The sequence below is a fragment of the Strix uralensis genome, chromosome 25 (genome assembly GCF_047716275.1).
Source record: "Strix uralensis isolate ZFMK-TIS-50842 chromosome 25, bStrUra1, whole genome shotgun sequence".
Taxonomy (NCBI): Eukaryota; Metazoa; Chordata; class Aves; order Strigiformes; family Strigidae; genus Strix; species Strix uralensis.
Window position 1 is genome coordinate 3,705,255 of NC_133996.1, and position 26,548 is coordinate 3,731,802.

Below are 26,548 nucleotides of genomic sequence, written 5' to 3' on the forward strand. Positions count from 1 at the left end.
CGCCCGCCGGGCGCCGCGGAGGAGGCGGCGGGGCAGCGCGGCTGCGGAGCGGGCCGCGGGCTCGGCGTGAGGCGGCGCCGGCGGCGGCAGCGGCGGGGCCGAGCCGGGACCGAGCCGGGAGGCGAAAGTCGCGGCCCCGCTGAACCCGCCCCGGGGCCTGCGGGAGCAGCATGGCCGCCAGCCTGTGGATGGGGGACGTGAGTGTCCGGCCGGGACCCGCGCGGGGCTTTGTGAGGCGGGCAGCGGGGCGGCCTGGCCGGCGGGAGGCGGGAGAGCAGCGGCCGGGGCGGCCGGCCCCGGGGCGACGGCGGGCTGGGGCGCGCTGACTGACAGCCACCCTCACACCGACAGCCACCCTCACACCGACAGCCACCCTCACACCTACTGACACCCTCACACCTACTGACACCCTCACACCGACAGCCACCCTCACACCTACTGACACCCTCACACCTACTGACACCCTCACACCAACAGCCACCCTCACACGGACTGACACCCTCACACCGACAGCCACCCTCACACCAACAGCCACCCTCACACGGACTGACACCCTCACATGGACTGACACCCTCACACGACTGACACCCTCACACCGACAGTCACCCTCACACCAACAGCCACCCTCACACGGACTGACACCCTCACACCGACCGACTGACACCCTCACACCGACTGACACCCTCACACCGACTGACACCCTCACACCGACAGCCACCCTCACACCGACTGACTGGCACCCTCACACCGACACCCTCACGCACTGACACAGCCTCACAGGCCCTCACACACTCTGACACACACATAAACTCCCGAACTGACTGATGCTATCACGGACACGCTCCTGTGCATGCTGGCAGGCTGACACACACACTCACCCAGGCTGACACACAAGCACACACTCAGAGGTGCTAACTCAGCCTGGCAGGCATGTTTGTGAGGAGTTACACACTCACAGACACAGTTAGACACACACACACCCCCCAGAGTGACCCTTGTTGCCTGCCCGCAGCCGGCGTCACAGACACGCTTGTGGCACTTACACCAGTGTCCCATGCTGTCTGTGCTCACGCTGGTGGGCAGACACACTCGTGGGCGCTGATGTGTTCTCACACCTTTGTGCTCATGCTGTATTAGGCACTTACACACTCACTCACACACCCACAAGCCCGTACACTTGCATGCTTCTAGGATTTATGTGCTGGTGTATGTGTTCATGTGCTTGTAGGCACTGACCTGCTCACGGCGATACACTCTGAGGCGCTTGCACACTCACGCTCGCACTCGTGCTGCTGGGCTCACACGCTTGTGCTCACACTTATAGGCACTTATGCTTATTTGCACTCACTCTAAGTGCTTACACTCCCCAGTATCTCCCTCATTCCTGCCTGCACGTGCACCTGGCAGCACGCTCACACTCACAGATGCTCCTTCACCCTAGGGTGTCCCTCTCCAGCTGCTCACAAGCACGCTGTGGGCACACTCACAGAGTGATGCACACCCCACAGTGTCCCTTGTTGTCTGCCCTTCACCCACGCTGCATACACCCTCATACTCACACACCTGTGTCCCTCACCGCTTGCCACTGTACACACACACTTTCATACACGCTCACGTATGTGTACTCACACCCAGCGTGTTGTAGTGCTTTGCCACCCACACACACGCCTGTTTGTGTTCATGTTGTGCTGTACTGTCTGCGCTGTCTGCTGCTTCTACAGTCACATACACAATCCCACCACTGTATCGTAGTGCCACGTGCTTGCCTACAGCTGCATATACGTACAGATAGGCACATGCAGTTACACCAGCACATCACAATTTCCACAATGCCCGTTACTTGCACGCACGTCTAACCCTAACACGCACATCTTTCTTTCTTACAGACTCACACCAGCATATCGCATAGCCCTGCTCGCACACACACCCATGCACCCTGTAGTCTTCCTCAGACTCTCTCAGGTGTGTGTGTACACACAGCCCAACACTGAGGATCCCACTGGGTGCTTCTCTCATACACACACTCACACACACCGGGCTTGCCGTTGCATTGCACACACACGCTGGCACGTCAGGGAGTCTTCCACAGCCTGCCACTTACGAAGGCAGACTCCACGGAGTCTGCTGTCTCCTTTTCCCCGCACAGAGGGTTATCTACCACCTCTCCACCATAAGGCCATCCTTTTCGGTCACCTCTCTCACAAGCAGGCCACAGCTCTTTGAAACACACGTCCAAGCAGCAGTCACCTGTTGCCTTTATGAGTCTGGCTCTCCTGTGCGCACACACCACAGGATCACCCTCTGCGTGGCACGTCTGTACAGAGTAGTGCTGCCTCCTGCTTCTGGCCCATGTAACGGAGTTGTTTCTGCTTTACACTCACACCTCCGCAGGGCACCTGCCACCTTTTGCACGTGTGAGTGCAATACGGTCGCTCACTATCAGATACTGCCAGAGTCTGCACGTTCTGTCACGCGCACAAGTGACGGAGCCACCTGGTACCTGGCAGACACACGAACGCGCTCGAGGGCTGTCAGCTACCACGAGGCCATCTGTCTTACACAGGTAGATACTTATCTATACGGAGCTACGTGTGTTACCCCACAGCCCAGCCTTGTGTTAGCTGTCACATGCGGCGCTCCCCGTGTTGCACAAAACTTGTCATTTTCTGTTACACACAGAGGCATCCTTTTCCCTCAGCCCCTTCATCATACATTTGGTCCTAACTGCAGTGCCACTCCATACTTTTCAGTCACGCCGTACAGACACCTGCCCTCCAGCGTGCTCACTCACAGTGCCACTGCCCTGCACATCACACACGCTCCGACACACACAGTGCCACCCTCTCCCCTACGACATAAACACGGTCGGTGCACCCGCGTGCAGGACAAAGCGCAGACCTACGGTGGGACGCGATTAGAGGTCTCCCCTCCCGGTGCTGCCCTGCGTATCTCCACGGTTATGCGAGGTAGACACGGCTCTGCAAACCCCCGGCCCAGCCCGGTGGGGGCTGTGTTACCTGACACGTGCCGCCCGTTCCTCACAGCACCCCGGGCTGTGCTGTGCCGGTGTATCGATAGCGCTGGCCCGACCGCCGTTCGCATACAGAGAAGGAGCCGGCCGTCTCCTTAGCCCCTGCTCCGTGTAGTGAACGCTCAGTTTGTTGCTGTATGTTTCTGAGTGGCTTTTGTCCTTCTGTGAAAGCTCCCTGTTCTCTGAAATTCATGCTGTCTCTTGGGTTCCACTTTGCAGACTGTTGAGCCTGGTTCATGCATGCCTGCTGGTTTTGAGTGGCATCGACCCTCTTAAATGAGTCTTCTTTTTGAAGTGTAAGGGTAAAATACTTCTCAATAATGTTTTAACTGCTTAGGGTGACATTGACACATATATTCTCCTTTTTGTAGATGCCCTGGTCTAACTTCTTTTTTTGCTTTTATAGCTGGAGCCATATATGGATGAAAACTTTGTTTCAAGAGCCTTTGCCACCATGGGAGAGCTTGTACTGAGTGTAAAAATCATTCGAAACAGGTTGACAGGGTAACTGTTTATGCTTGTTCTCAGTTTGTTCTACCGGTGTGTTTGCATTGAGCTGTTTGCCCTCTGCATGGCGTCGCTGTCCGTATGAGAGGTTTTCCCTTTGAGCTTCTCGCCATTGCTGCCAACAATATGGGTGTATTGATGACAGCAATGGCGAGGACAGTTGCTGGCTCTTCGACCGCCCCACCAACAAACCAAGGCTTGGCCCTCATCCTGCAGTGCCTCAGCACTCATTCAGAGCGGCCTGTGTGTGCCATTCGCTCCCTCTGGGAATTCCAGTTCCTGGGCTGAAGGCTTCAGTGACTTTTCTGTGTTAATCGTTGCACTAGTACAGCTACGTGATGCTGGCAGGAGCGGGAAGTCTGACTTAGAAAGAGCAATATGAGAACCTTTTGAGTTCATTTGGAATAAAGTGAGTGACTGTACATAGAATAAAGTATTTTCATATTCTTGTAAATGTTGTAATTTCAGCTTTCAATTGTTTAGACTTCGGTGGGAAAATTTATAGTCAATGAAAGTAGGAAGTAAACTAATTGTGAGCAAAACTATTTTCGATGTGCTTATGTTGACGTGACTTACTGGTAAGTAGGGGCTATCACTTTACTTGTGATCCAAGATTCCTTTAATAGCTTCTTTTTGTAGCTAATGTTTATAATTTGAAAAAAAAAATTGTTCTAAGTATTGCAACTATAGCAAATTTCCTACCAGTTATCTAAAAATGTAACATTCCTCCTCAAATGTGTTTCAAGTCTGAAATCTTTCTCTCTCCTCTCCTGTGTCGTATGTTCAGAATTCCAGCAGGCTATTGCTTTGTAGAATTTGCAGATCTAGCTACTGCAGAGAAATGTTTACACAAAATCAATGGAAAACCGCTTCCTGGTGCTACACCGGTAAGTAAATTAAATCAGCCAGTTGGAAACCAAAATTGGGAAGGAATAGGTACATTTTATATGACTACAGACAAATTCAGTAGTTAGCAAACTGGGATTTTTCTTTTCTTTAATGAACATAAAACTGTTAATGCTCTTACTCAGAAAATTGCTGAAAAAACCACTAATTTCTATGTGAATTTCTGTGTGTCTGGATAAAATCCAGGTATAGAAAAGCTGTGGTGTGTTTTTTTATTTCTGAGCCTTTCTACTATTACCAAATTTGGACTAATGAGAAACCAGAGAAGAGCAAGGAAAACATAGATTGAGTATACCTACCTCAGTCCTTCTGTCTCTCTCCTTTTGTAGTTCCGTATTAATTTGTTACAGGGTGTATGTTGTTACATATGTACAAGGGGAACTTGCAAGTTTGCACTGAGTTTTGAGTAACTTTGATTTGTGAGAGAAACATGACTTTTAAGCCTTGCATTGTTCTTGGCCCTTAGCAAACAGAAGTTATTCAAACCTATTTACAGTGGGGAATGAGCTAGACCATTGTATAATTGCAATACCTAACAAATGTCTCGGATACATAAAAGCTAGGTAGTTAGGAAGAAGAGGAGGAATAGTTGTCAGAGAGGCTAATTTTAGGATGTTGACTCAAATGTGTAGTAGATTAAAATGGGACGGCTGACACAGCTGTCCGTTGTACCCACAGAAGTTGGCTGCAGTCGCTGGGATGACTGGGTCATAAAGCAGCTCTAGAATCACCTCAGTTACAGAGGTGGAAGGTAAATTGATGCCTATCTCGGTGTAGTTAACACCCCGAGTAGGAAACTGGGAGGCTCAGGTTGAACTGTTTGGTCAACCTTCTTGAGAGGACGGCGTCCCCGTGAAAAGGGGTAGGTGAGAGGCCCGGAGGTATCTGTTCACCTGTCCTGTTTAATATGCAAATCAGAGCCCATGATTAAGGGAAACTAATCTTCCTAGGGGCCTTCTGCAGTCACTAGAGAAAGAGAGCAGCTCTGGCGAGGAGTAATATAATAATTGAAGTTTGGTTTCGGGAATACCCGTCTTTATGCACAGTTTAATTCAAACTGCAGTGTTGTGTAGAGGGATGGTTTACGTAACACACGGAGGGAATTACAGATGTCAGACAGAGATCCAGTGTAGGCAGCCTAAATCAGTGCGCTCAGCAGGCAACTGTCCAGCTCATCTCTTGCAGTTAGATACTTTTTCTCTTGTTTACAGAAAACTGAGCGTGGCTTACTCTTTTATTTATTTTTAAATACTGAATCAGCCACAGGAATAACAGAGAGCCGTGGTGCTGTTGCTGTCTCTGTTTTAGAGAATTAGTGTCCCCAGTTCCCATTTGAGTGGAAGCACTCTCAGCTCTCTCATTGATTTTAAACCCAAAACATTGCAGTGAAGAGTGAGATCCAAAAAAAGATGAAAGTGCTTCAAAGCAGAATCTAAATTTTGTGTTAGCTTGTAAATGGTCTGCAGAAAGAGTTGTGTACCACAGTGAACACAAGCATGCAAGGAACATGATTATAGCCTAGAGTTAAGTCTTTGCTCTATTTCCCAAGAATTATTTACACTATCTTTGAGGGAAGAAAATACATCATACGAGGTACAGGAGCACACTAGGCTCTCCTCTATACGGAACAAATGTCCTGATCTCTAGGTTATGGGCTTGCTTTTGCCTTTTCAAATTCTTGCTATGCCACTGTATAGTGCAGAGGGATATCTGCTTTGGAAGCCTGTTGGGTAATAGAAAATTGGTTTTGAAGCCCCTCAAGCTGACGAGGGAATCCAGCTTAGGTCTTACACTGTCTGGGTGAGTTTGGATACCAGTGTTCTTGCAAAGGAGTGCAACCCTGGGCTTCTTCCTCTGTCAGACATGCCTCGGAAGAAAATAGCCATTACCATCGCCCTCTGCGGTGAGCCTGCGTGGGTCATGGTGTGCTAAGCACCGTATAAGAATGCCCGTGGGTTTGAGACCCTCGGCATTTTGAGGCAGATCACCTGCTCCTTAGATCTTGGTCTAGACTTACATGTGAGTTGGGCCCAAGTTGCTGAACCCTGGTAGGATGGGGGGGTGGGGAGTTCCAGATGTGCCAGTGGGCACAAATTTAGGCTCCTGGGAAACTTGTTTAAAAAATAAAATCAGCTGCAAAGTTTAGGGAGGCCTCCAGTGTCCAATGACAGGTAATTCTTTCCAAAAAACCTTAATTTTGGATCTTACTAATGAGCACATCATTCAGAGCAAAGTATTTAGCTGTACTTTCAGACTCAGGAATTGTTTCCATTTTCCAGTGGGGCGGATTCTGGTCTGCCAGTATTCGTGTAAATCACAAATGTCCAATGTTCTGTGCTGTCATTTCATTTTAAGACCTTAAAATTAGAAGTCATTTAATATTTGTTGTTAGTACCTCTGTTTTCCTGTCAAAATTTTCCTGTACAAAAATTTGTTTTCCTGTACAAAAATTTGGTGCTATGTAAGCTTCACCTGTCTCTCACTAGTTTTATAAACTGGTGAAATAAAGATAAGCCAAACCTCTTGGTACAGGTTCTTTGCTGATTTTCATTATTATAGCTGTATGTCAAATAAAAGTGTTGTCCTTGATACCTTAAGTGGCTGGCCTGATGCCATTGAACATCTGTCAGCATTAAGAAAGTTGTGTAAAATCAGCTTATCGTATTTTTTCTGAATTGTTGGGATTCACATGAGAACATTTGAATGTATGGATTCATTTTTGCCTTGTTTCAGGCAAAGCGGTTTAAATTGAATTATGCAACGTATGGAAAACAGCCTGATAACAGGTAAATGCTCAATATTTAAATATTAGTTTTGCCTGCTTAATGTCTCTTTATCAATTGCCTTGCAAAGAGTATTCAAAATATGTAAACCCACAAGTTCATTGCCAGTCTTCAGCAGAGGGAGGATAACTTAGACTGCCTGTTGGTTTTATGCTTTGCCTTTTGTGTGGCCCAGCAGATTTGTCAGGAGTGTCTTTTAAGGTATTTAAACTTTGTAGCATCAAAGTATCTCATTTGTATATTATCATTTAAATCAATATATTGGAAATGCAGATCTATAAATGAGACATTAATGTTTTCTTGCCATGTTTGAAATCCAGAGATATTCTGTGAGAAATAAGCAGTGAAATTATCTTTAAATAAAAAGCAGTATTGAGTAGATTGGTTGTGCTGCTTGAATTAACTTGAAAAAGCAGTGTCAATAAAACTTTGAGTTGCCTAAGCAACTTAACTGGTGACACTTTAAAGTATCCATGAAATGGTCTTTTAATACCACTTTTCTCTAAAGTTAAATGTTTAGGCTAAATGTTAGCTGTCACTCAGCGTGCCTCTTTTTCTCTGTGATTGTACTTAAGAAGTTTTCTTTTGATTTTTTTAGTCCAGAATATTCACTATTTGTGGGAGACTTGACTCCTGATGTGGATGATGGCATGTTATATGAATTTTTTGTTAAAGTTTATCCATCGTGTAGAGGTGGAAAAGTTGTTTTGGACCAGGCAGGAGTATCCAAGTAAGTCACCTTTTGTTCATTCTTTTCTTTCACTTCACATGCAGCAACAGGATAGACATAATGCAACAAGGGGAAAAAAAATAGTTCTATCAGCTTAGATTTTAGTAATCTTAACATGCAGTGTTCTTGGACACTCAGTCTACAGTATGCTTGGGTTTTGATAGTCACCACAGCGTATCGTCACTCCTCTGTCAGTATGATGCCCTTTGTGTGTTGGCAGTATGTTATTGCACTTTTGAAAATGCTGAAAAATGTCCAAGTAAACACTGTCTTCCTGGACTCTCAGATGGATTTGTGCTTTTACAGTCTTTAGGCTATCGAGTGTGTATTCCTGTGAAAGCTTTACAGCTTTTTGTTTCAAATAGGGTAGAGCAAAGCTATGATTCATTTTCAGGTACTTAGTAGCTACCTTGTTCATCTTTACTGGAAATGTCTTGCCAAAAACAGATGTCAAAAAGTCAAATTTCTTAACGTTATTAAAACATTTCCTAAACAGCAGAAAATGAAACAGTATTTTCCTAGAAGAGGGACCAGTTGGTGAGCATCCTTGTTTTCAAAACAGAATGTGGCTTCAGAACAGAATGTTGTGATAAGACTTAGAATATGGCTGTAGATCTCTTTCTCACAGAAGTTTTCTCAGTCTTTGACATGTTGGTTTGAAGGAACCTCTGGAGGTCTCTGGTCCAACTTCCCGCTCTGAGCAGGACTGGCCAACACTAGATCAGGTCAGCCATGAATTATCCAGGCCAGGAGAACCTCCCAGGATGGAGATAATACAACCTGTCTGGGCAGCCTGTTCCAGAGCTCCCTAGTAATGAAGTTCTTCTTCACGTGCAACCTGAACCTCTTGCAGAGCTGCTCTGTCACTCTCTGGCTGTCAACTGCTCATGCTGTTACTGCCACCTCACCTGAGACCAACACTGCCGGGGTGGGCTCTGGGTGTCTCCTCCTCCTCAGAGGTGTAAACCCAGCAGCTCTTGTTTTGCTGCACCTGCTTCAGTCTCTGCCCTCAAAATAGGTGTTGGGTGATGCAGGTTAGGCCATTTGTTGGGTTCTGGGAACTGTTCGTAAGTGCAGACCTCAGGGAAAGGGAATCTGTGGTAGCTTGGGAAGTGGGGATGGAGCAGGGACTTAAAGTCCTGCGGCTGGGAAGAGCACAGCTGTCTCTCCTAGCAGTGCCAGGGTGTTGCTGCCAGGGGCTTTGTTGTGACTTGTGTAGTTACTCAAAGCTGAGGCGACTGCAAATGTTAGTGTGATGCGAGAGAGGAAGTTGGGGCTTGTGGACGTGCCTGGTGAAGCCCTGGCCCTTCCAGCCAGGGCTGGTAGATCAGGAAGGCCTCCTCCCAGCACCTCTTGTCCAGGCAAGAGAGGAGCTTGGAGCCTGATGCTGTAGTGCTGTGCCTCCTTCTTTGTTTTCTGCTGCGGGAGCAGGCTGGGGGGCTTCTCCTAACTGCAGGGACAGGACAGAATGTCTGCCAGGGAGGTCCTGGCCACAAAGAAACGATGTAGTGGTGGGTTTTCTTCTGTACTAAAATCTGGTTTAGCCATTGATGTGAAAAAAATGAGTGTCTGAAAAAGTTGGGACAATCACTGTCTCCCTTGCTGCACCCAGCATCTATTCCTATACACTATGTGCAACTCTTTATCTGTCCATCTCTATTTTGGAACTGCCAATATTCCCGGTTTCACTTACTCCTGGTCCCATCCGAAAGGCTGGAGAAATCTTTGTAGCAGCTTAGAAACTTACACACTTTTGTGTGCAAACACCTAAAACTGACTTAAACTGATTTAAAAGTTGACTTGCACTGGTTTAATTTGCCATAGTCCTTTTGCAGAGGGCAAGTTAAACAGAACGTGTACCCATGTAGAGTTCTGCTCTTGCTTAATTCTCCGGTTTGTATATAGATAAAGCTGAGCTTTGATTTGGTCTTTTGTATGTGAGGAGTACACATACATACATGCATGTATGTATAAAAATAGATATTTGGACTTGTGTGTATAGCTTGCTATGCAAGATACTGCATCTTATGGGGCACAAACTGCTCTGTAATAGCTTCCAGTGCGGACCTACTACAAGTACTAGGTGATGCCACTTTCAAAATAGTGTGTTACCTGGTGTTTAAGAGTTCCCACAGAATAGATAATCTGCTGTAAATTTACACCCTTGCTTATGGCTCGTTCTTTTCCCCAGGTAGACAAGCCCTTTCCCTCCCCAACTCCTTCCTTCGCCTAGATGGATTCCTCTCTCCCTCCCACACCTAGGTCTTTGATCTTTCTGCTGCGTGAGGCAGCCCATCCCATCTTGGGATCCTGGCACTGCCCTCTTGGATGCTGTTGCGTTGCATCTGACTCACTACAGCATCAGAATCCCACGCAAAGGACCTTTGGGGCTGAAGGGGAATTCGTATTTTCCGGCTGGCTGACGTACAGCGCTGCTAGCAGTAAAGGCTTGCTACGGAGTCGAGGGCTTGCTGGCTGTGTGCTATCCCTGTTCGAGTTGTGCTCTCAGAGCAGGTTTTAGCAGCTTGACGCTAAGAGTTCGTTTTCAGGTCCACTGTTGAGAAGGCTGATGGGGCCGCGCCGTTGCTAGGAATGGCAGAAAGCCTGTTGGAATATTTTCCTGTTGAAAAAAGGACGTCAGTGGAAAGAGTATCTCAGTCAATCCTACAGAAAAACAATGTTTTTCCTTCCCAGAGGGGCAGTTATGGATATAAACAGTGCCTATGTCTTGTCAATCTTGTGCTGACTTGCAACTGTTTAGATAATCTGTATCCTCCCAGTATAGATTTGAGGCTTTGCTACTGTCGGTGCATTTCGACACAAGCGTCAACTCACTTCCCCAGAATCCACTGGCACAAGATGTACTTTACTTTTGTGAAGCCCTTGCAAGCCCTGCCAAAGCTTGGACGTTCGGTTTCAAGCCTTTTGCAAAAGCAACTGGAATCATTTAATCTCTGCTAAGAGCAGCGAGAGCCTTAGCGAAAGTGTTTCGGTTGTTGTGTTTTTCAAACCCAATTTTGACTTGGCTGTAAATATTTTTTTTTAAAGCGGCATGGCTTTTTTGTTTTCTATGAGTTATTCTGTATCTCTGCAGAGGTTACGGGTTCGTGAAATTCACGGATGAACTGGAACAGAAAAGAGCGCTGACGGAGTGTCAAGGAGCTGTGGGGTTGGGCTCTAAACCTGTACGCTTGAGTGTGGCTATACCAAAAGCGTGAGTATAAGAGCAGCCAGACGTTTATATAAGAGCGCTGTGATGTGAAATCACGTGTATTGTTAAATGTCTTTTAGTGGTTTGGGTACATTGATGTTTCCATCACAAAGTGAAGGAATACCCAAGAATATAGTTAAGTAGCTAGTGTATCAGAATGCACAGGAATTCAAAAGAATTATAGCATTAGGTCAAGACTAAGCATTTTACACTGTTTTTAATTGTATACATTATTAAATACACACACCTGTACACACACTGTATTTAAATATGATTATTTTTTAAAGTATATGTTCCTTTGCATTAAATTGAAATAGTCTAAGTCTGTTTATTGATTTCTGGATAGCAAAGCTCAATTACCTTGCTAATTCTTTTATAATGTCTACTAAATATAAGTCTTTTGGGGCAGGGATTAACTTTTTTTTCTGTGTTTGTTCAGAACCTGATACAATGAGATCCTGGTCTGACTTGGGGCTCGTAGCACTAGGGTAATACGAATAATAGTAATTGCTCCCTATTTGAATAATATTTAGATTTTCAGTGACCTCAGAAGTCTTGGGGGGATAAGGAAGAGAAAAGCAGAAAAAGGGGGTGTATCGTGGTGAGAAGCTTGATGTTTCCTTCTTCCTACTTCTCACTAATTTCATCATTAGACATAGCTTTGTGTGACGTATTTTCATTTTCAAACAATATTTGTCATCTCATTATTTCAAATCTTGATAATCAGATTCCCAGTTCCTTGGGAATGCAAATTTTAGTCAGCTCACGGGCTATTTATTTTTTTAGTCACTTGTAGTCCTTTTTACCTCATGAGCTCTTCCAACTCTGTCCATTGAAGATCACCCAGTTTGGTGGGAATGGGGACAACCAGTCATTGCAGAGGCTTCGGTGCGATAGTGGCAGGAGGGAGAGGTTTTTGTCCATTCTTACTAAAGAAAACCCCAGTTCTTTTGCAAGGCTCTAAGTCTTTAACTCTTCATGTAAAGCAAGGCTCAGTGCCTTGTCTCAGGAAGCTGCAGAGTATTTAACTTCATCCTATTTATCAGAAGGAAAAAGGGACTCAAGAATCTGGATCATGGTTCAGGATTATTCTAAACTGAGGCTCATAGTCCTGAACTCTTCCCTTCCCAAAGTCAGGAAGTGATACTAAATTAACTCATAAAGAATGAAAGCAATGTTTATTGATGAAGATTAATATGAATACAGGAAAGGGCATTAAATTTAAACCACTTCTTTCTTTCTGCAAATGTATGCAAATGATAAATACTGCTGCAGTAAATAGTGAATATATTTTAAAGACTGAAGTTTGCATGTTAGACTAAGCCTTCTCTATGTGCCATATTGTATCTTAAGCTATTTCACTGCTTTTTTTTCATGATTGTTCCGCATTATTTGCAACTTATGCCTGCTTTATTTTTTTAAGTAATCGTGTGAAACCAATGGAGTACAATCAGATGTACAACTATAATTATAACCAATATTACCAACAATATCACAACTACTATGCCCAGTGGGGCTATGACCAGAACACAGGCAGTTACAGCTACAGCTATCCCCAGTACGGATACACGCAGAGCACAATGCAGGTAGGACAGCGCGACACCCTCGCTCTTCAGTGATCGGTCAGCACAGAAACACGACGTAGCTTACAAAATGGTGATGGGCACGTGTTATCTTCAAGCTCTGGGGTCTTAATATAGCTGCTTGATAAGGAAGTAAAACTGTTTAGCAGACCCTGGTGTGTACTGTTGCCTTATGTGGGGGGTATTGCTGGGACTGGAGGGGTGAAAAAGTCTGGAGGACACAAAGGGTCTCGTAATACGGTTGTCGTGGTAGAAGGGTTCTCTGGATATGGGCAGTTGGACAGGCAGTGCTACGACTGCCTTCTGGCATCCTTCACAAGCCTTGCTTTAGAGGATAGAGCAGATCGGGACAGCCACCCGGCTTCACCACAGGAATTTCAAGAACTGCTGCCTCTGTTACAAGTTTAGTGTGGGATCTCCCCTGTGGAGTCTGTTGGGAGTAGAACACGGGGCTTATGTCTGAAAACTTCTGTTGTAATCAGGTATAAAAATCGGTATATGACAGGGGTAATCAACAGGTGATGTTCGTGAAAGAAAAGATAAATACCTGCTGTCCTAAGGGTTTTGTTTTCCTTGCAGACGTATGAAGAAGTCGGTGAGGACGCATTGGAAGGTACGTTTCTCAAATTCTATATTGAAGTTGTCTGTTTGTTCTGCACTGATTAGAGATAGTCTTTCTCAAATTGGCCCTGTAATTTCAATGTATAATATACCTTTATCTCTGGGTAAATCTGAGGCCCGAGAAAATTTGTGGGTCGCTATCACCTAGCGCAATTGCATCCTTATTTTACAGTTGCTGTTCCTAGTCTGAACCTTGTCAAGAATTTAACTAATTGGCTTCACTAGCAGTGAGATTTTAATCTCCTGTAGTACTCAAACTTTTATCGTTTTTTTAGTATTTTTTCTGGTATGCTGCAAAAAAAACGCAGATATTCTGTTTTTCTGTAAAATCTTGGAATTTAGAGCGCAGAATACCTCACTGTGCTTTTAGTTTTAAAAAGAAATAATATCAGTTAGCACACTAATAAAATATTTGCTTTAGCAGTCATTGCTTGAAGTGGGCCCAAAACCATATTGGGGTTTTAGATATTCGTGGAAGCAGTTTTCATTTATTGAGGCAAGGAAAAATCATTTCATACTGGCAGTTCCAAATTTCTGTGTTGAGTGAGTATGCACTGTGTAGTGTATCTTACTCTTCTCTCTAAAAAAAATTTTAAAATCACAGTAAAAGTAGAAAGCAGTCGGATCCTTTACAGGATCCGTAGGTATCAGTAATGATATCAATGGGAAAGCCCTTAACAGCTTTTAAAAGCATTACAGGAGAGCTTTCCTTTCTCTGAAACTAACACACCAGTGCTATACTTAGAATATCTCTGGGGTGTCTTTTTCTCCTTGATTAAACGAATATGTTGAAATTTGTAGGAAACTGAAATCACGTATTGCCAGTGTATCATTCCTTTTTCTTAATTCTGTTCTCCTGTGATGAGTTACATGATGTAGCTAAACCTGAACCTTTTTACAAGCATTTTATTCCTGATGTGTTTTGTAGTTTTTCCGTTCAGCCAGCCAGTTGCTTTGCACTCTGGCAGTCGCTTACCAACCTATGTGATTGTGCTCCTCTGATAACCTGAGCTTTAGATTGTGGGTGCTGTTAGGTGAGCTGTACATCCTACAAGAGGTTTGGGGAAATACGATGAGTCAATTATTGCAAAATGTTAAGTGTGCATTGGCAGAATTGCACTGGCTGTGGTGCTGTCAGCTCCAAAATGCTTTACAGACATTTCTTCCAACTGTAAAATAGGGGACATGTTCATACGTAATTCACTGGGTGTCACTGGCACTTTTTTGGTTACTAACTGTGAAATGCTTTGAGATGTTCGAGGCTTTGGCAGACGAGCTCTGGTGACTCTTGTTGCAGCAGCGTAGGACGCTACCGTCCCCAGCCATCCACTCTGACCCTGTAGTGGAGGGAGCAGAACGGAACGTGTGCCTGCGCCTCCGCTCCTCCACTTTGCAGTCCGGTGCCTTAGTGCCAACCCACCTTCTTTGGCAGTTTAAGTGGCTACACTGGGCTGCGAGGTGCAGGTATGCGTTCTCTCTGTTGACTCTGCTATGGGGGCAATCACCACTGGAAAGAGGGACATATTTGGATGTAGTTATTTCTTATCCCATTGCAGAAAGATTTACTAGGGCTAATCTAGTCAGGTTGGTGATTGGGCAAGTGCTGGGAATGTTTTGTGACTCCCCCCACGTTTGTTTTAATCAAACTAACACGTTTACGGGGTGTGGGTTTTTTTCTCACCCATTATGTCGCGTGACCTATTTGTCTGTCTTTCCTCCTTTAGATCCAACGCCTCAGTTAGACGTCCACGAAGCAAATAAACAGTTTATGGAACAGAGTGAAGAGCTCTACGATGCCTTGATGGACTGTCATTGGCAGCCTTTGGACACTGTCTCGTCAGAGATTCCAGCCGTGTTATAGCCTCGTTGCTGAGGCGCTGTGTCTGTGTGACAAGCCCGCCAGTGCGCTCCGGACTGTTACGCTGCACCTGGATCCTGCAGTAGTGAGGGGTGGCCCTTTCTCCACCCAGGTCTGTTACTCGAAGTACAGGAGGACTGTGGCCTTTCCTGTACAGAACGAGTATCGTAGGAGCATCATGGTAACTTTTATTCATGGTGAAAGTTAGAACTGCAACAGTTTTATTCCTTTTGTCTTGAAATGAACTCTTAATACTTATTGGGAATTGTAATTTATAAACTTTCAACGAGATGGCACAGGGGAAAGACTCTACTCCAACGTACAATAAAAAAGTTGGTCTTTTAAGTAAAATTACCCTTTGCATTTTGGTTCCTGCCCATCTTTCTGTTTTGCTGCCCATTTAACTGTCTTCAGTCATTTGATCCAACTCTCATGAATGTGTTATTTTTAAAAAAAATCATTGTTGGATACCACTAAAATGTCTCAAAAGCCTTCTAGTGACTGGGTAAGGGAAAGAACCGTGTAGATGAAAGCTTACGTTCTGTCTAACTTAAGCTGTGATGTTGAGCTAGCAAGTTGTAGCTCGGTGTACTTAAGCAATCTACCTGAAGAGCATTTTGGAGAGTAAAGACAGAAAGGAGCGTTGTAAAACTACTACAGACCGTTGCCTTCTACCTGGTGATCTCTCGCACGTTTGGCTTGCTTCTCCACCTGTGTATGAGGAAATAATTCCCCATCAGTCAAGCAGTTTAAAACACTTTTACCAGCCACCTTGTTTCAATGTTATTTTGGGTACCATGCCTTTCTTCATTGTGGACACACCTTGATGGTCTCATTCAGATGTTAAGATTTCATAGCGTCTTCCACTGTCCTGTCAAAGGGAATATGGTGAAACTGAAGATCTCGCAGCAAAAACGGGTCAGAGCAATCTAATCGATATATTGTGCAACAAATTGTTGCTAACCTGGAAAGCAGTTTTCTACCGGATGTTGTATAAGCTGGATGGACAAGCAATATATTTAAGCTAATATTATGTTGCATTAGAGGTCAAAGTGAAAATAATAGCACTTATGTACATGTTATAAGCCCTTTTCAGGCTTTTGTGCCTTAAACTCTTTGAGAAATAGGAACAGATAAACTACCTGTAATAAATGTCTATCCAAGAAATAGTTTGGTAACTGAAATTGCTACTGCAAAGCATTTAGTTGCCTCCCTGCCCATGTTGATGCAGAGATTTGCCACGAAATTTAAATACTTTCATAAAGCCTACTTCTACTACACCTTTGTTTGTGTCCATAATTATGATATATTTGTCAGTCTGTGGTCTTTTTATCAACTGCAATGGTAAACGCACCGTGAATATGAGGGGAATGGTGACATCATCCTGGAGTTAATGTGTTTCTGAACGAGTGGAACTAGAGGACTGCTGGACCCCTGCTTTCTCACCTGCTGTGAATTTTTTCCTCCTGCTGTGCACCTGACTGTGCTGTGAGCTGTTAACAGTGTCCTAACCTCCAGTTACTTTGAATTTAAGGAAATCAATGTTCCCTGCGTGTGCTGGTAGTGTTTCAGAGGCAGCAGAGAAGTGGAAGCAAGCAGAGCGGTTTTTTTCATCTGATGGAGCTGGTCAGCTCAGATGATGCCCCTCTTCTTGAAAAGTGCCCGTTCGACAGAGTGGCATTTCAGAGGTGATGTAAAGAAAGGTTTTTTTATGTTCTGCTGTTAAAGGCTTTCTAAATCATTCTGTTTCTGTGCTGCAACAGTGCTACCCTGTATGCCCTTCATTCTCCTCTTTTGGACCTGTCTTTCCCTGTCCCCCCAAATTTTAGCGTTGATAATGTAGCCCTTCTAATTTGCTACAGGAGGTGATCTGCAGCCACACTTATTTTATCGATACAAATTTATGCTGCTTTTCAAAGGCTGGCCAGCACTGCTGTCCTGTGTAATATTTCCTAGTGCGCGGATAAACCACGTCCATCTAACTCTGTCTCTAAAGGACAGTGGAGCAGGTGATGGCAGAGCAGCACCCCGCACAGCCAGTAACCCTGTGGCAAAATCATTTTGCTCTCTGCTTTTTTTTTTTTTTTTTTTTTGTGGTAGAAAGAAAGTTGGTAATGATTAGTCTGATCCATCACCATCCCGGAGCTTTTAGGAGAGCCGTGTATATACAGACCCACAGGCCCTTACGCGGGGAACCATTTGGGAGTAGAGAGGCCAGCAAAGATTACCTGCTGGAGCCTGTTTACTGGTGCTGCAGAGCTTAAAATAGCTCAGGCATTTCCTTTTAGGAGAGAGGTTGACGTGAGGCTTTGGCCCACAGTCCCTTGATGTGCGAGCCAGCCTTTTGGGGTTGTTTGTGAGAATCTCAGCCAATGTTCTGTTGAGCTGTTAATCTCTCTGCACTTTTTTTTCCGTGTATCACTTACTCATCTTAATGTTCATTTTCAGCTCCTGGCCATTATTGCAGCATCTGAAGCACAGAGGAGACTTTTATGTGGCGCTACAAAACAGCCGGTCACCTGGATTTTGTAGGGTTTGTGTTTTGGAATCCAAGTTAAACAGAGTGTGGGATTTTGTTTCTCATGGATGGCTACAGGAAAAGCCCTGATTAATTACCATTTAGTGTAACACAAGATGAAAGACGAGGACTCCGTGTAGTAAGGTAATTTCTGCTTTTATCTTTATGTGCTAAAGGCAAGAAATCCGAGGCAGATAATATCACAGCTCACTGGGATTATGTAATCCTTGACAATTGCATCAAAATCTGCGACTGAGATTATGAAGTATTCTGAAACAGCAGGCAACGTTTACTAGTAATTACAAAAACTGCTCAAACATTCTTACTGTGTTACTTGATGAAGATGTGATGATCCAATTTAGATTACTCTAAATTGCAGGGACTCTTGGATTACCGTTTGAATTACATAGACTGAAAAATGTTGAGCCAACTGCAGAGCTGGAAAGACGTGGGCGTTGCTTCTGTTGGGCATGAAGTGGTGATTTCCAAAGCGTAAGCTGCAAGGCTGTGGGGTGGCCTGTTGCCATTAACATGTGTTTAATTAAAAGCTTGACAGTAAGCATCGGGGGTGGCCTGTGAGAAATTCTGACCAGCTTCCAGTGGGATGAAGAGTCTGAAACCATTTCATTAAGCAAATGTGGGTCTGTACCAGGGCAGCCCCGTGTATGGGTTGAGGGGTCTGACGGGGGCTGGCGATGATGTTTTCTCTGTGTGTCTGGCTACAGAAAATTCGTGTTAATTGGACCGGTTTCAAGAGACTGGTTCATATCCCGCACACCAAGAAGTACCAAACACCCTTAGGTATTTCTCTGAATCCCTTTTGAGGAACAGAGATGTTTGACTCTGGTCTTTGCGTACTCAGTTTCTCATTACCGGTTTGCTAATCCCCAGCTTCTGCTAAACAAGATCTGAGAGGAATTTTTACCTTCCAGCTTTGCTATCTCCCAGTGCATCTTGTAAAGCATACTGGATACACCAGTTTCAGGATTTAACTTGGGATTTGCTTAGACATGAAATTAATTCAGTGGCAGGATAGGGTATGAATTTTAAATGCAATAGCACTGATAGAGCTAGTTCAGAAAATGTCACTCTGAAAAAGCCTGCTTTACCTTTTTGTCTGGTTAGAGCATTTATTCAGAAAATATCTCCTTTTTTTTTCCAAGTTTCTATGCTTTTCTTCCTTAGCAGTTATTCTCAGTGAAAATGATTTTATCAAATGCAGTCAGTTTTGTAAGAAGGGGTTTGGGGGTACTGCTTGGTACACACTCTGTTTTTCTCAGATGACATTATGCTGTTTCTGCTGTAGAATCTCCAGGGTCAAAGCAGAGGTAGATAATGCAGTTAAGGCAATATAGATGACAAGCTGTACATGTCCAGGGCTTGTCTTGGCCCCCCCAGCACTCAGGATCCCTGAGGCGCTGCAGGCACAGCAACCCACCTGGATCATTAAGTCATATTTGCTTTTCCTTAGTGCTAATTTTTCACAGAGCACTTCCCTGCGGGTTGTCTGCTCCCACCTGTCTGGTGGTGGGAATTGCAGCCTCTTCCAGCGTTTGTTCCCAGTCCTGCGCTGTGGAAGAGACTGGTGTGAGGCTCACAGCCATACCGGGAGGTTTCATCAGGGCTTCGCTGACCACAGACATGCAGTGGGATTTCCTCTGCTCCTCTTCGGATCTCCATCCATCTTCTCGTGATGGGCTGAGGTCGACTGAGCATCCGTTGGCTTTCAGTATTGCTCCTCGGGGATTCTCCCTGCTTAGCATTTGAAACATTCTCTTCCCAAACACTTGATGTTTACCAAGATTTGAAATTTTGAGGAGGGTTTTTTCTTGCTACGGTGAGCTCCCAATTTCTGTCCTGCCCTAGGATTTGACAGGGAGATTTCTAGGTTACCTTTGCACGGGTCGCTGTGCCAAGGAGAATCCGGTCTGTCTGGGGAATGCCTCGTGACTTGACAGAGCAGCCACAAGATCCGTGAAGGAGGTGGAGGACAGGACCAGCTGCTTGTAACCTGTCCCCGGCAGCTTTGACAAGGGCTGTTTTTAGAAGAGCTTGGCCACGCAAGGTTTGGGACTCATTTCCAGACTTCTGCTTTAAACGGGTGCCGGGCTTATTTTGTTTGTGATCTGGAATGTTTGTTGCGGGGTTACCAGCTTGAAAGGGTGATTCCTGAGCACTGTGGATGTTTTCATCTGTGAATTTTGCTCAGGACAGATTAAAAACTAACTGTTGTTCTCCCTCATTCTCCAGGGCTCAGGGGCAGGAAGCAGTCTCAGACTTTTCAACCTGATTTCTCACAGTGGCTGTGGCTCCAGCATCACTACCTGCAGGAATTTCAGCAGTCCCTTCCAACCTATTGGCAGGTGTTCTCATTTTAAATCCTTTCCACTGATTATGGATTATGAGCCAGGAACCTGACAGAGGTATTGTTTTGGCAGATAGACTTTTGTTTCCAAGAAACTTTCCTTCCATTCCCCGGGGGTGGGGTGTTCCCCCCCGCCTTCCAAAAGGGAAGGAGTAGGAAAAATGTAGCTGCTGACTTCACCTTTTTGAAGTGCAACAGCTGATGCGGGGAGGAGGGAAATTATATTTGTGCTACAAAGAGTGGAGATTCATTGGGGGGGGCGGGGGGGAGCGCAGGTCACCCCCCAATGCAAGGTGGGGAGCAGGGGGTGAAAATCATGGTCTTGCTGCTTGGGGGTGGGGTTTTTCCAGCCCTCCCTGCTGCTGTCGGAGGAGGGGGCGCGCTTATCTTTTGGGGAGGGTTGGCATGGCGGGGGGTGGGTGTCATGGCGGGATGGGGGGTGTCATGGCGGGGGGGTCGGGGCTGTGGGCGGCGCGAACTACAATTCCCAGAAGGCTTTGCGGGCGGGGCCGGCCCCAACAGCCAATCAGCGCCCGCGCTGCCGCCCTATAAAATGCCCCCAGGGGGGTATAGTCGCTCTTTCTGTGATGGCGGCCGTGAGGGAGCTGTTGGCGCTGCGGCGCGGGGACAATCCGCCGCCATCCGCCCTCCCCCGGGGCTTTCCCGCCGCCTGGCCCCACCACAGCGACGCCCCGCAGGCTCCGCGGCCGGGCAGCGGCGTTCGGGGCGCTCCGATGGGCTGTGAAGGGCAGCGCTGCGGCGGGAGGGCCTTGCTCCCTCCCAGGCCGGGCCCGGCGCGGGTGGGTGAGTGGCCGAGCTCCGCGGCGGGCTGAATTAAAAAAACCCTGGGAGAGGCGGCTGCCGGGCGGCGGAGCCTTGCAGGCCTGCCCGGCCCTATCGAAGCTGCGTCTGTCTCGGTGCTGTGGCAGATGCAGTCAAAAAGGAGCCGAGAGCGAAAGGTTTTTCCTCGACGGTCGCCGCTCAGTTTGAGCCTCCGTAACTGTCCGGCAACATTTCGGGAAAATACATGGCCTGGGGGGGGATGCCGAGCTGAGGGCGAGGGTCTGGGCATCGCTGGCCACTTGCTGGGCCCTGGCTGTGGGTGGAGGTGGTGGGAGGGGGTGAAAGCAGCTGCCCCAGATACCTGCTTCTGCAGCCCGAGTTGGTGCACGAAGAGGTGGGTGGGAGGTGGTGGGTATCCCGGCTTTTCTGTTTTAAGACTTATGTCATCTACCTGAAGCTCAAGACTATTTTTTTATTCTTCCCCAGCAGTGTCCTGGCATGGAAGGGGATCGCAGCGTGGGGGATGTGACAGCCTCAGCTCGGCAGCGCTGGGCAGGTGAGATGCGCGATCCAGGCTCTGGAGTCTTGTGCTGGGAAGTCAGTTGTTGCCTTCCCGGCCTCCCTCGGCCACAGCAGTGAGCAGCAGGATTTCCTGGCCCCCTGCTAGCAGATGCTGCCCAAGCAGTGCTTGCTCCAGCTGCTGTGCATCCTCTGCAGGGCTGTTGTTTGGGGTTAGGCCCTGCAGATGGGTTTAAGAACTGCAGACTGCCCTTATTTCTCGCTCTGTCGACGTCATGTATGGGTGGGATAAGGGGACTTCCTCTCTCCAGTGCCACTGGGCCTGGCTTGTGGCAGAACTGGGAATCAAATCTGATCGAAAGCAGGTGCCTCACTTTTTTCACTCCATCTGCCGCTCAGAAGCTGAAACAGCCTTTGCCAGGCGAGCACAGTGTGACTCTGCATGTTTATCCAAGAGCTGTGGCTCCATGCAATAGCTACAGGTCTCCAACAACATGCCAGAGCAACGGGAAGGTCTTTGACTGCTGGGCCTCTTTTGCCTGTTGCTGTCACTCGCCCCTCCTATATGTATTTTCAGCAATTGGAGTGTTTCTTCTTGTGGGGTGCTCACAGCTCTGGGTGGGGGGTGTCAGTGATGTGTATGTGTGAGTCTACGGCCTGACGCTGATGGGGTGGGGGGTGTTGTCGTGTCTTCCAGGGTGGCTTCGTGTTTTGGAGCTCGCTCAGCCTGTGGCCTGCCTGCCGGATAGACCCAAGGTGAGAACATAACGCCCTTCTCAGAGCTCAGTGGCCTGTCCCTCCAGATCCCTTTCCCATCAGATCTGCATACCGATCTTGTGGTCGAAAAAGGAGGAAAAATAAAATTCAAACTGGTCTCCAGCCTCTTTGCTGGTGCAGTCCTGCTCTGAGAGGGGCCGGTTGGAAGACAAGCTGTGCTGGCCCTGCGCCTTCAGGCAGGCTGGGGTGGGAGTGAAACCCCTTGGTCAAGAGAATGGATAAACGTTGGGCGGAGAGAGCAGAGGTGCCCTGCAGATGTGCAGGGTGGGGTTTGCTTGGGCTGGGTTTGATGCGTTGATTCCTAGTGTAGAGCAACCCATCTCACCTCGATGAGTGGGTTCAGTTTTGGGCCCCTCACTCCAAAAAGGCCATTGAATGACTCGAGCGTGTCCAGAGAAGGGCAACGGAGCTGGTGCAGGGTCTGGAGCACAGGTCTGATGGGGAGCGGCTGAGGGAACTGGGGGGGTTTAGTCTGGAGAAGAGGAGGCTGAGGGGAGACCTCATGGCCCTCTCCAACTCCCTGAAAGGAGGGTGCAGAGAGGGGGGATGAGTCTCTTGAGCCAAGGAACCAGCGGCAGGACAAGAGGGAATGGCCTCAAGCTGCGCCAGGGCAGGGTCAGACTGGCTCTTAGGAAGGATTTCTTTGCAGAAGGGGCTGTTGGGCGTTGGAATGGGCTGCCCAGGGCAGGGGGGGAGTCCCCATCCCTGGAGGGGTTGAAGAGTCGGGTTGACCCAGCGCTGAGGGATCTGGTGGAGTTGGGAACGGTCAGGGTGAGGTTCATGGTTGGACTGGAGGAGCTTCAAGGGCTTTTCCAACCCAGATGATTCTGATTTCAGATACTTACCTGTGGCTCTGTTTTTTTCAGGAATTACTCGTTTAGTGGAAAAGGCCGAGAGCTTATGAGCCCCTGTCCCTGTTGAAGTGATTTGATTTGCTTTCCTTAAGGCCCGAACCGTGGGGACGCTGTGACGTGGAGCACGTGAGTGTTCTTTGGGGGTAACTGCTGGGTGTTTTGAGTGGGACCTCACCAATCGTGGAGGACAGAGGCCAGTTCAAGCTGACTGTGCCTGGGCTGGAAGTGGCCAGTCCTTAATCTGTGCTTTGTAGGTGGGAATGATCAACTTCATTAGTAAGGTTTTTAATTGGGCAGCCTATTATCTGTGAGCGCGAGTTCAGTCGCCCTCTGAGCGCAGCCTGGTCCGTGATGACTCCTTTCTTTGGAGACAGTTGGATGAATCCTGCGGATATGGGGCTGAGGCCGGGCACAGCCAGAGCCACTGCCCTGTGCGGAGCGAGGGAACAGCAGGGAATCCCTGAACCCAGGTGAAACCTGAAGCAAGGCCGAGGCCAACTGCTCTTCATTCAGGCTGGATTATTTTTTATCCCCTCTTCAGGTGTGAGTAGAGCGTGGAGCTGAGCTGAGCCAGTCCCTGGGAGGTCTCGGTGCTGCGGTGCAAGACTTCGTTCCTTCCCAGCCCTCTCCTCCAGGAGCAGGAGCTCTGCGGAGCCAGATCCGAGCTCCTTCCCAAGCCGTGAGCTCCCCCAGGTGGGAACAGCCGCTCCAGGTGCTGCTCAAGCTCCTGCTTAAACACAGAAGGGAAGAGAATCCTTTCTGTGAAGTTTTCTCAGGAGCAGAGCTTGGCGAAGGGTCTGGATATAAAACATTTTGCCGGTGAATAAACACAACAATCACTTGAAATCCTTGCTGTGTCTTCGGGGTGTGCTGGTCTGGGGTGCTGCCTCGCTGGCTGAGCCGCATCCTGCCTCGGCTGGGCGGTGCTGGGGGACCCTCATCAGGGTGAGGCCGAACGCCTCAAATCTGAGCAACTTCTCCCACCCGAGGCTCCAAATCCTGCAGGGTGAGGTTCTGCCACCTCTGGGGCTCTGTGCGTGGGCTGGATCTCCAGGCACCCTCTGTGCCACTCAGAGGTGCTTTTTTTTTTTTTTTTTTTCCTCCTGGAAATGAACATGTCTGACCTATTTTTCCCTGCAAGTTTGTGCTCCTCAGAGTTAAACCACCCCAGGGAGCTGATGTGGGGGCCCTTTGCCCACCAGAGCTGCATTGATCAGGAGCTGGACGTTCCCTCCTGCAGACACGGAGCCGGTGCAGCACCCACCGCCCGGGGCTTCCCCCTCCCCAGCCCTGGGTGGGGGTTCCCCAGGTGGGGAGTGGTGGGGGCGCACGGAACGGCTCCTGCCCAGACAAAGGCAGCTTTTTCTCATTTTGGAGAACAAATTGGGGGTGAAAACAACCCCTGAGCTGTGATGGGGGGGCTGTTTTTTCCAGACTCTGCACAGTCACGAGGGGAAGGGCTGGGTGATGGCAAAGTCCCTGTGTCACTGCGGGTGACAGGGGCTGTTTGCAGAGAGCACCTTTGTCCGGGCCTCTGACCCCAGGGGCACTCCCCTGTCCCCCAGGGATTTTTCACTCCCTTGGGGCCACCAGCCCCTCTGCAGCAGCCTGTTCATACACCCACAGCCTGGCTGTCCCCGTCCTTGTCACCAAAACCAGGCAGCGGGACCGAGCTGGTGTGTGACAACACCAAACAGGGACAGGATGAGGACAGAGGTGGTGGCTTCTCCCTCCTCCCCGTGACGGTTTGTTTGCCAGCCCAGGTGACTGGGAGGCCAGAGCTGTCCCCAGGGAAGGTGCTGCGGGGTGGGGACAAGCCTGGAGACCTGTCCCTGGCCCTGCCAGCTCAGAATTGAACCTCGCTGGGCGCAGCTGCCAGCATGGGGACGGTGACAGGTCCCCCCCATGTCCCCGATCCCGGCGGACATTACCAGTTCCGCGTCATCGTGCTGGGGGACGCGGCGGTGGGGAAGTCATCGCTGCTGCGCTGCTTCGCCGAGGGGGCGAGCGGGGGCACGGCCACCCCCTGCCCCACCGTTGGCGTGGAGTTTTACAGCCGCACTGTCCCCCTGCCGCCCGCCGGCAAGGCCAAGCTGCAGCTCTGGGACACGGCCGGGCAGGAGAGGTTCAGGTGAGGTGGGGACGGGGACACAGCCCCCCGTGTGGGACCCCAGCACCCAGCTGACCTGTCCCCCCCCACCCTGGGGTGGGTATAAAGTCCCCGATTGGGCGTGTGGGGACGGGCTCGCTGCGGCGGTGACGCTTTAAGGGGCTGTTGAAACTTTGTGCTGAGCTTGCGGCGAAGCTGGAGCTGGTTTTGGGGGGCGGCCAAAGGAGCAGGGCTGGGTGTGGGTCCTGGGGTGCCGGTGGGCTGGGACCGGGTGATTTCCTTCCTGATTGCATCAGGAGCTCCTGGGGGGTGAAAGAGGCTCAAATGGGGCGAGAAGGGCCCTGGAGGGAGGGGTCCTGCACTGCCTCTATCCCTGGGAGCCTTCTGGGGGCCCAAAGGTTGGTCTGTGGGTGCCCCGTTTCTGCCCAGTGCTTCACCCCATCAGCACCCACCCATGGGTGCTGCCCCATCCCCCCTGCACCCCGGGCTGGGTAAGGGGGGGGGGGACAGGGACCTGTAAAACCCCACACGTCACTTCTGGAGACCCCCAGTCTGGAGGGGGAGTTGCTGAAGAGAAAAGGGGGGTACAAATAGTCTGGGCAGGTCTCCCCTTTCTGTTCCCAAAAGTCCCCCCTGAGCCCCCACCACAGGGAAGTAGGTGCGGGGGGCTGGCAGGGGCCTGGGGTGCCCCCTAACCCCCCCTCCCCGGCTTGGTGTGCCCAGATCCATCACCAGATCCTTCTACCGGAGCGCGGCGGGGGTGCTGCTGGTGTTCGACCTCACCAACCGAGCGTCCTTCGAGCGCGTCCCCGAGTGGTACCGCGAAGCCGCCGGGGAGGGGCCCCCCGCGTTCGTCCTGGTGGGCCACAAGTGTGACCTGGCGGCCGAGCGAGCCGTGTCGGCGGAGGAAGCCGGGCAGCTGGCCGCCACCCTGGGCATGGCCTTCGTGGAGACCTCGGCCCGCAGCAACCTCAACGTGGAGTTGGCTTTCCAGACGTTGGCGGGGGGCATCCAGCGGGCGCTGGGGCGGGGGGGACTCGCCCCTCACCGTGGCGGTGGTGGCATCAGGCTCATCCCCAGCCAGAGCCGCCGCAGCCGGGCCCCAGCACGGGGGGAGCCCCGGGAGCGCTGCCAGTGCTGATGGGGATGGGGGGGGACACACAGGACCCTCCACCCGCGGGGGTGTTTCTCTCCCCACCCCACACCCCCCTGCCTCTGGGCGATGCGTGGGGCTGTGTCCCCACCCAGGCTCGGGTTTACTTCAAGCCTTAATTTGGAGGCTCTAAAAAAAACAATACCCCCTCGCAGGAGCGTTTTTAATAAACCTGAGGCTTTTCCACACTAAATAAAGGCTGGGCTGAGCGCCGGACCCTGGGCAGGGACACACCACTG

General features: G+C 48.9%; 2 protein-coding genes and 4 non-coding genes across 15 annotated transcripts; all 6 read left to right on the top strand.

Annotated features, from left to right (window-relative positions):
• Nucleotides 1-21: 21 nt before the first annotated feature.
• TRNAU1AP (tRNA selenocysteine 1 associated protein 1) lies at nt 22-23,892 on the top strand. Of its 10 annotated transcripts, none has more exons than XM_074894187.1 (16): nt 22-197; nt 3,438-3,535; nt 4,326-4,425; nt 7,178-7,230; nt 7,826-7,957; nt 11,052-11,171; nt 12,592-12,754; nt 13,331-13,364; nt 15,097-16,918; nt 17,679-18,240; nt 19,615-19,813; nt 19,999-20,171; nt 21,383-21,452; nt 22,113-22,171; nt 23,059-23,172; nt 23,588-23,892. In XM_074894187.1, exons 1-9 carry the CDS (start codon nt 171-173, stop codon nt 15,231-15,233), a joined length of 864 nt encoding a protein of 287 aa, XP_074750288.1. In that variant the 5' UTR covers nt 22-170; the 3' UTR covers nt 15,234-16,918; nt 17,679-18,240; nt 19,615-19,813; nt 19,999-20,171; nt 21,383-21,452; nt 22,113-22,171; nt 23,059-23,172; nt 23,588-23,892. The 10 variants fall into 10 exon arrangements, with proteins under 10 accessions (XP_074750288.1, XP_074750286.1, XP_074750285.1 ...); XM_074894185.1 differs by having other exon boundaries at nt 17,679-18,043; nt 18,128-19,813; XM_074894184.1 differs by having other exon boundaries at nt 17,679-17,892; nt 18,128-19,813.
• On the top strand, nt 21,000-21,144 carry LOC141954808 (small nucleolar RNA SNORA16B/SNORA16A family). Its single transcript, XR_012632260.1, has one exon. It is a non-coding gene; the product is annotated as a small nucleolar RNA SNORA16B/SNORA16A family (small nucleolar RNA).
• Nucleotides 21,854-21,984, top strand: LOC141954809 (small nucleolar RNA SNORA44). Its single transcript, XR_012632261.1, has one exon. It is a non-coding gene; the product is annotated as a small nucleolar RNA SNORA44 (small nucleolar RNA).
• On the top strand, nt 22,210-22,328 carry LOC141954810 (small nucleolar RNA SNORA61). The gene has a single exon (XR_012632262.1). It is a non-coding gene; the product is annotated as a small nucleolar RNA SNORA61 (small nucleolar RNA).
• LOC141954816 (small nucleolar RNA SNORD99) lies at nt 23,387-23,457 on the top strand. The gene has a single exon (XR_012632268.1). It is a non-coding gene; the product is annotated as a small nucleolar RNA SNORD99 (small nucleolar RNA).
• A 1,034-nt stretch (nt 23,893-24,926) lies between the features above and the next one.
• Nucleotides 24,927-26,297, top strand: LOC141954665 (ras-related protein Rab-42-like). The gene is made up of 2 exons (XM_074894380.1): nt 24,927-25,177; nt 25,880-26,297. The coding sequence occupies exons 1-2, from the start codon at nt 24,927-24,929 to the stop codon at nt 26,295-26,297; spliced, it is 669 nt and encodes a 222-aa protein (XP_074750481.1).
• The last annotated feature ends 251 nt before the right edge of the window (nt 26,298-26,548 follow it).

Excerpts from the sequence above, each read along its gene's own strand:
- TRNAU1AP (XM_074894183.1), top strand. The coding sequence starts at position 171 with ATGGCCGCCAGCCTGTGGATGGGGGAC. Across the intron at positions 3,536-4,325 it reads ATTCGAAACAGGTTGACAGG|AATTCCAGCAGGCTATTGCT; the intron begins GTAACTGTTTAT and ends TCGTATGTTCAG. Across the intron at positions 12,755-13,330 it reads ACACGCAGAGCACAATGCAG|ACGTATGAAGAAGTCGGTGA; the intron begins GTAGGACAGCGC and ends TTTTCCTTGCAG.
- LOC141954665 (XM_074894380.1), top strand. The coding sequence starts at position 24,927 with ATGGGGACGGTGACAGGTCCCCCCCATGTCCCCGATCCCGGCGGACAT. Across the intron at positions 25,178-25,879 it reads GCCGGGCAGGAGAGGTTCAG|ATCCATCACCAGATCCTTCT; the intron begins GTGAGGTGGGGA and ends TGGTGTGCCCAG.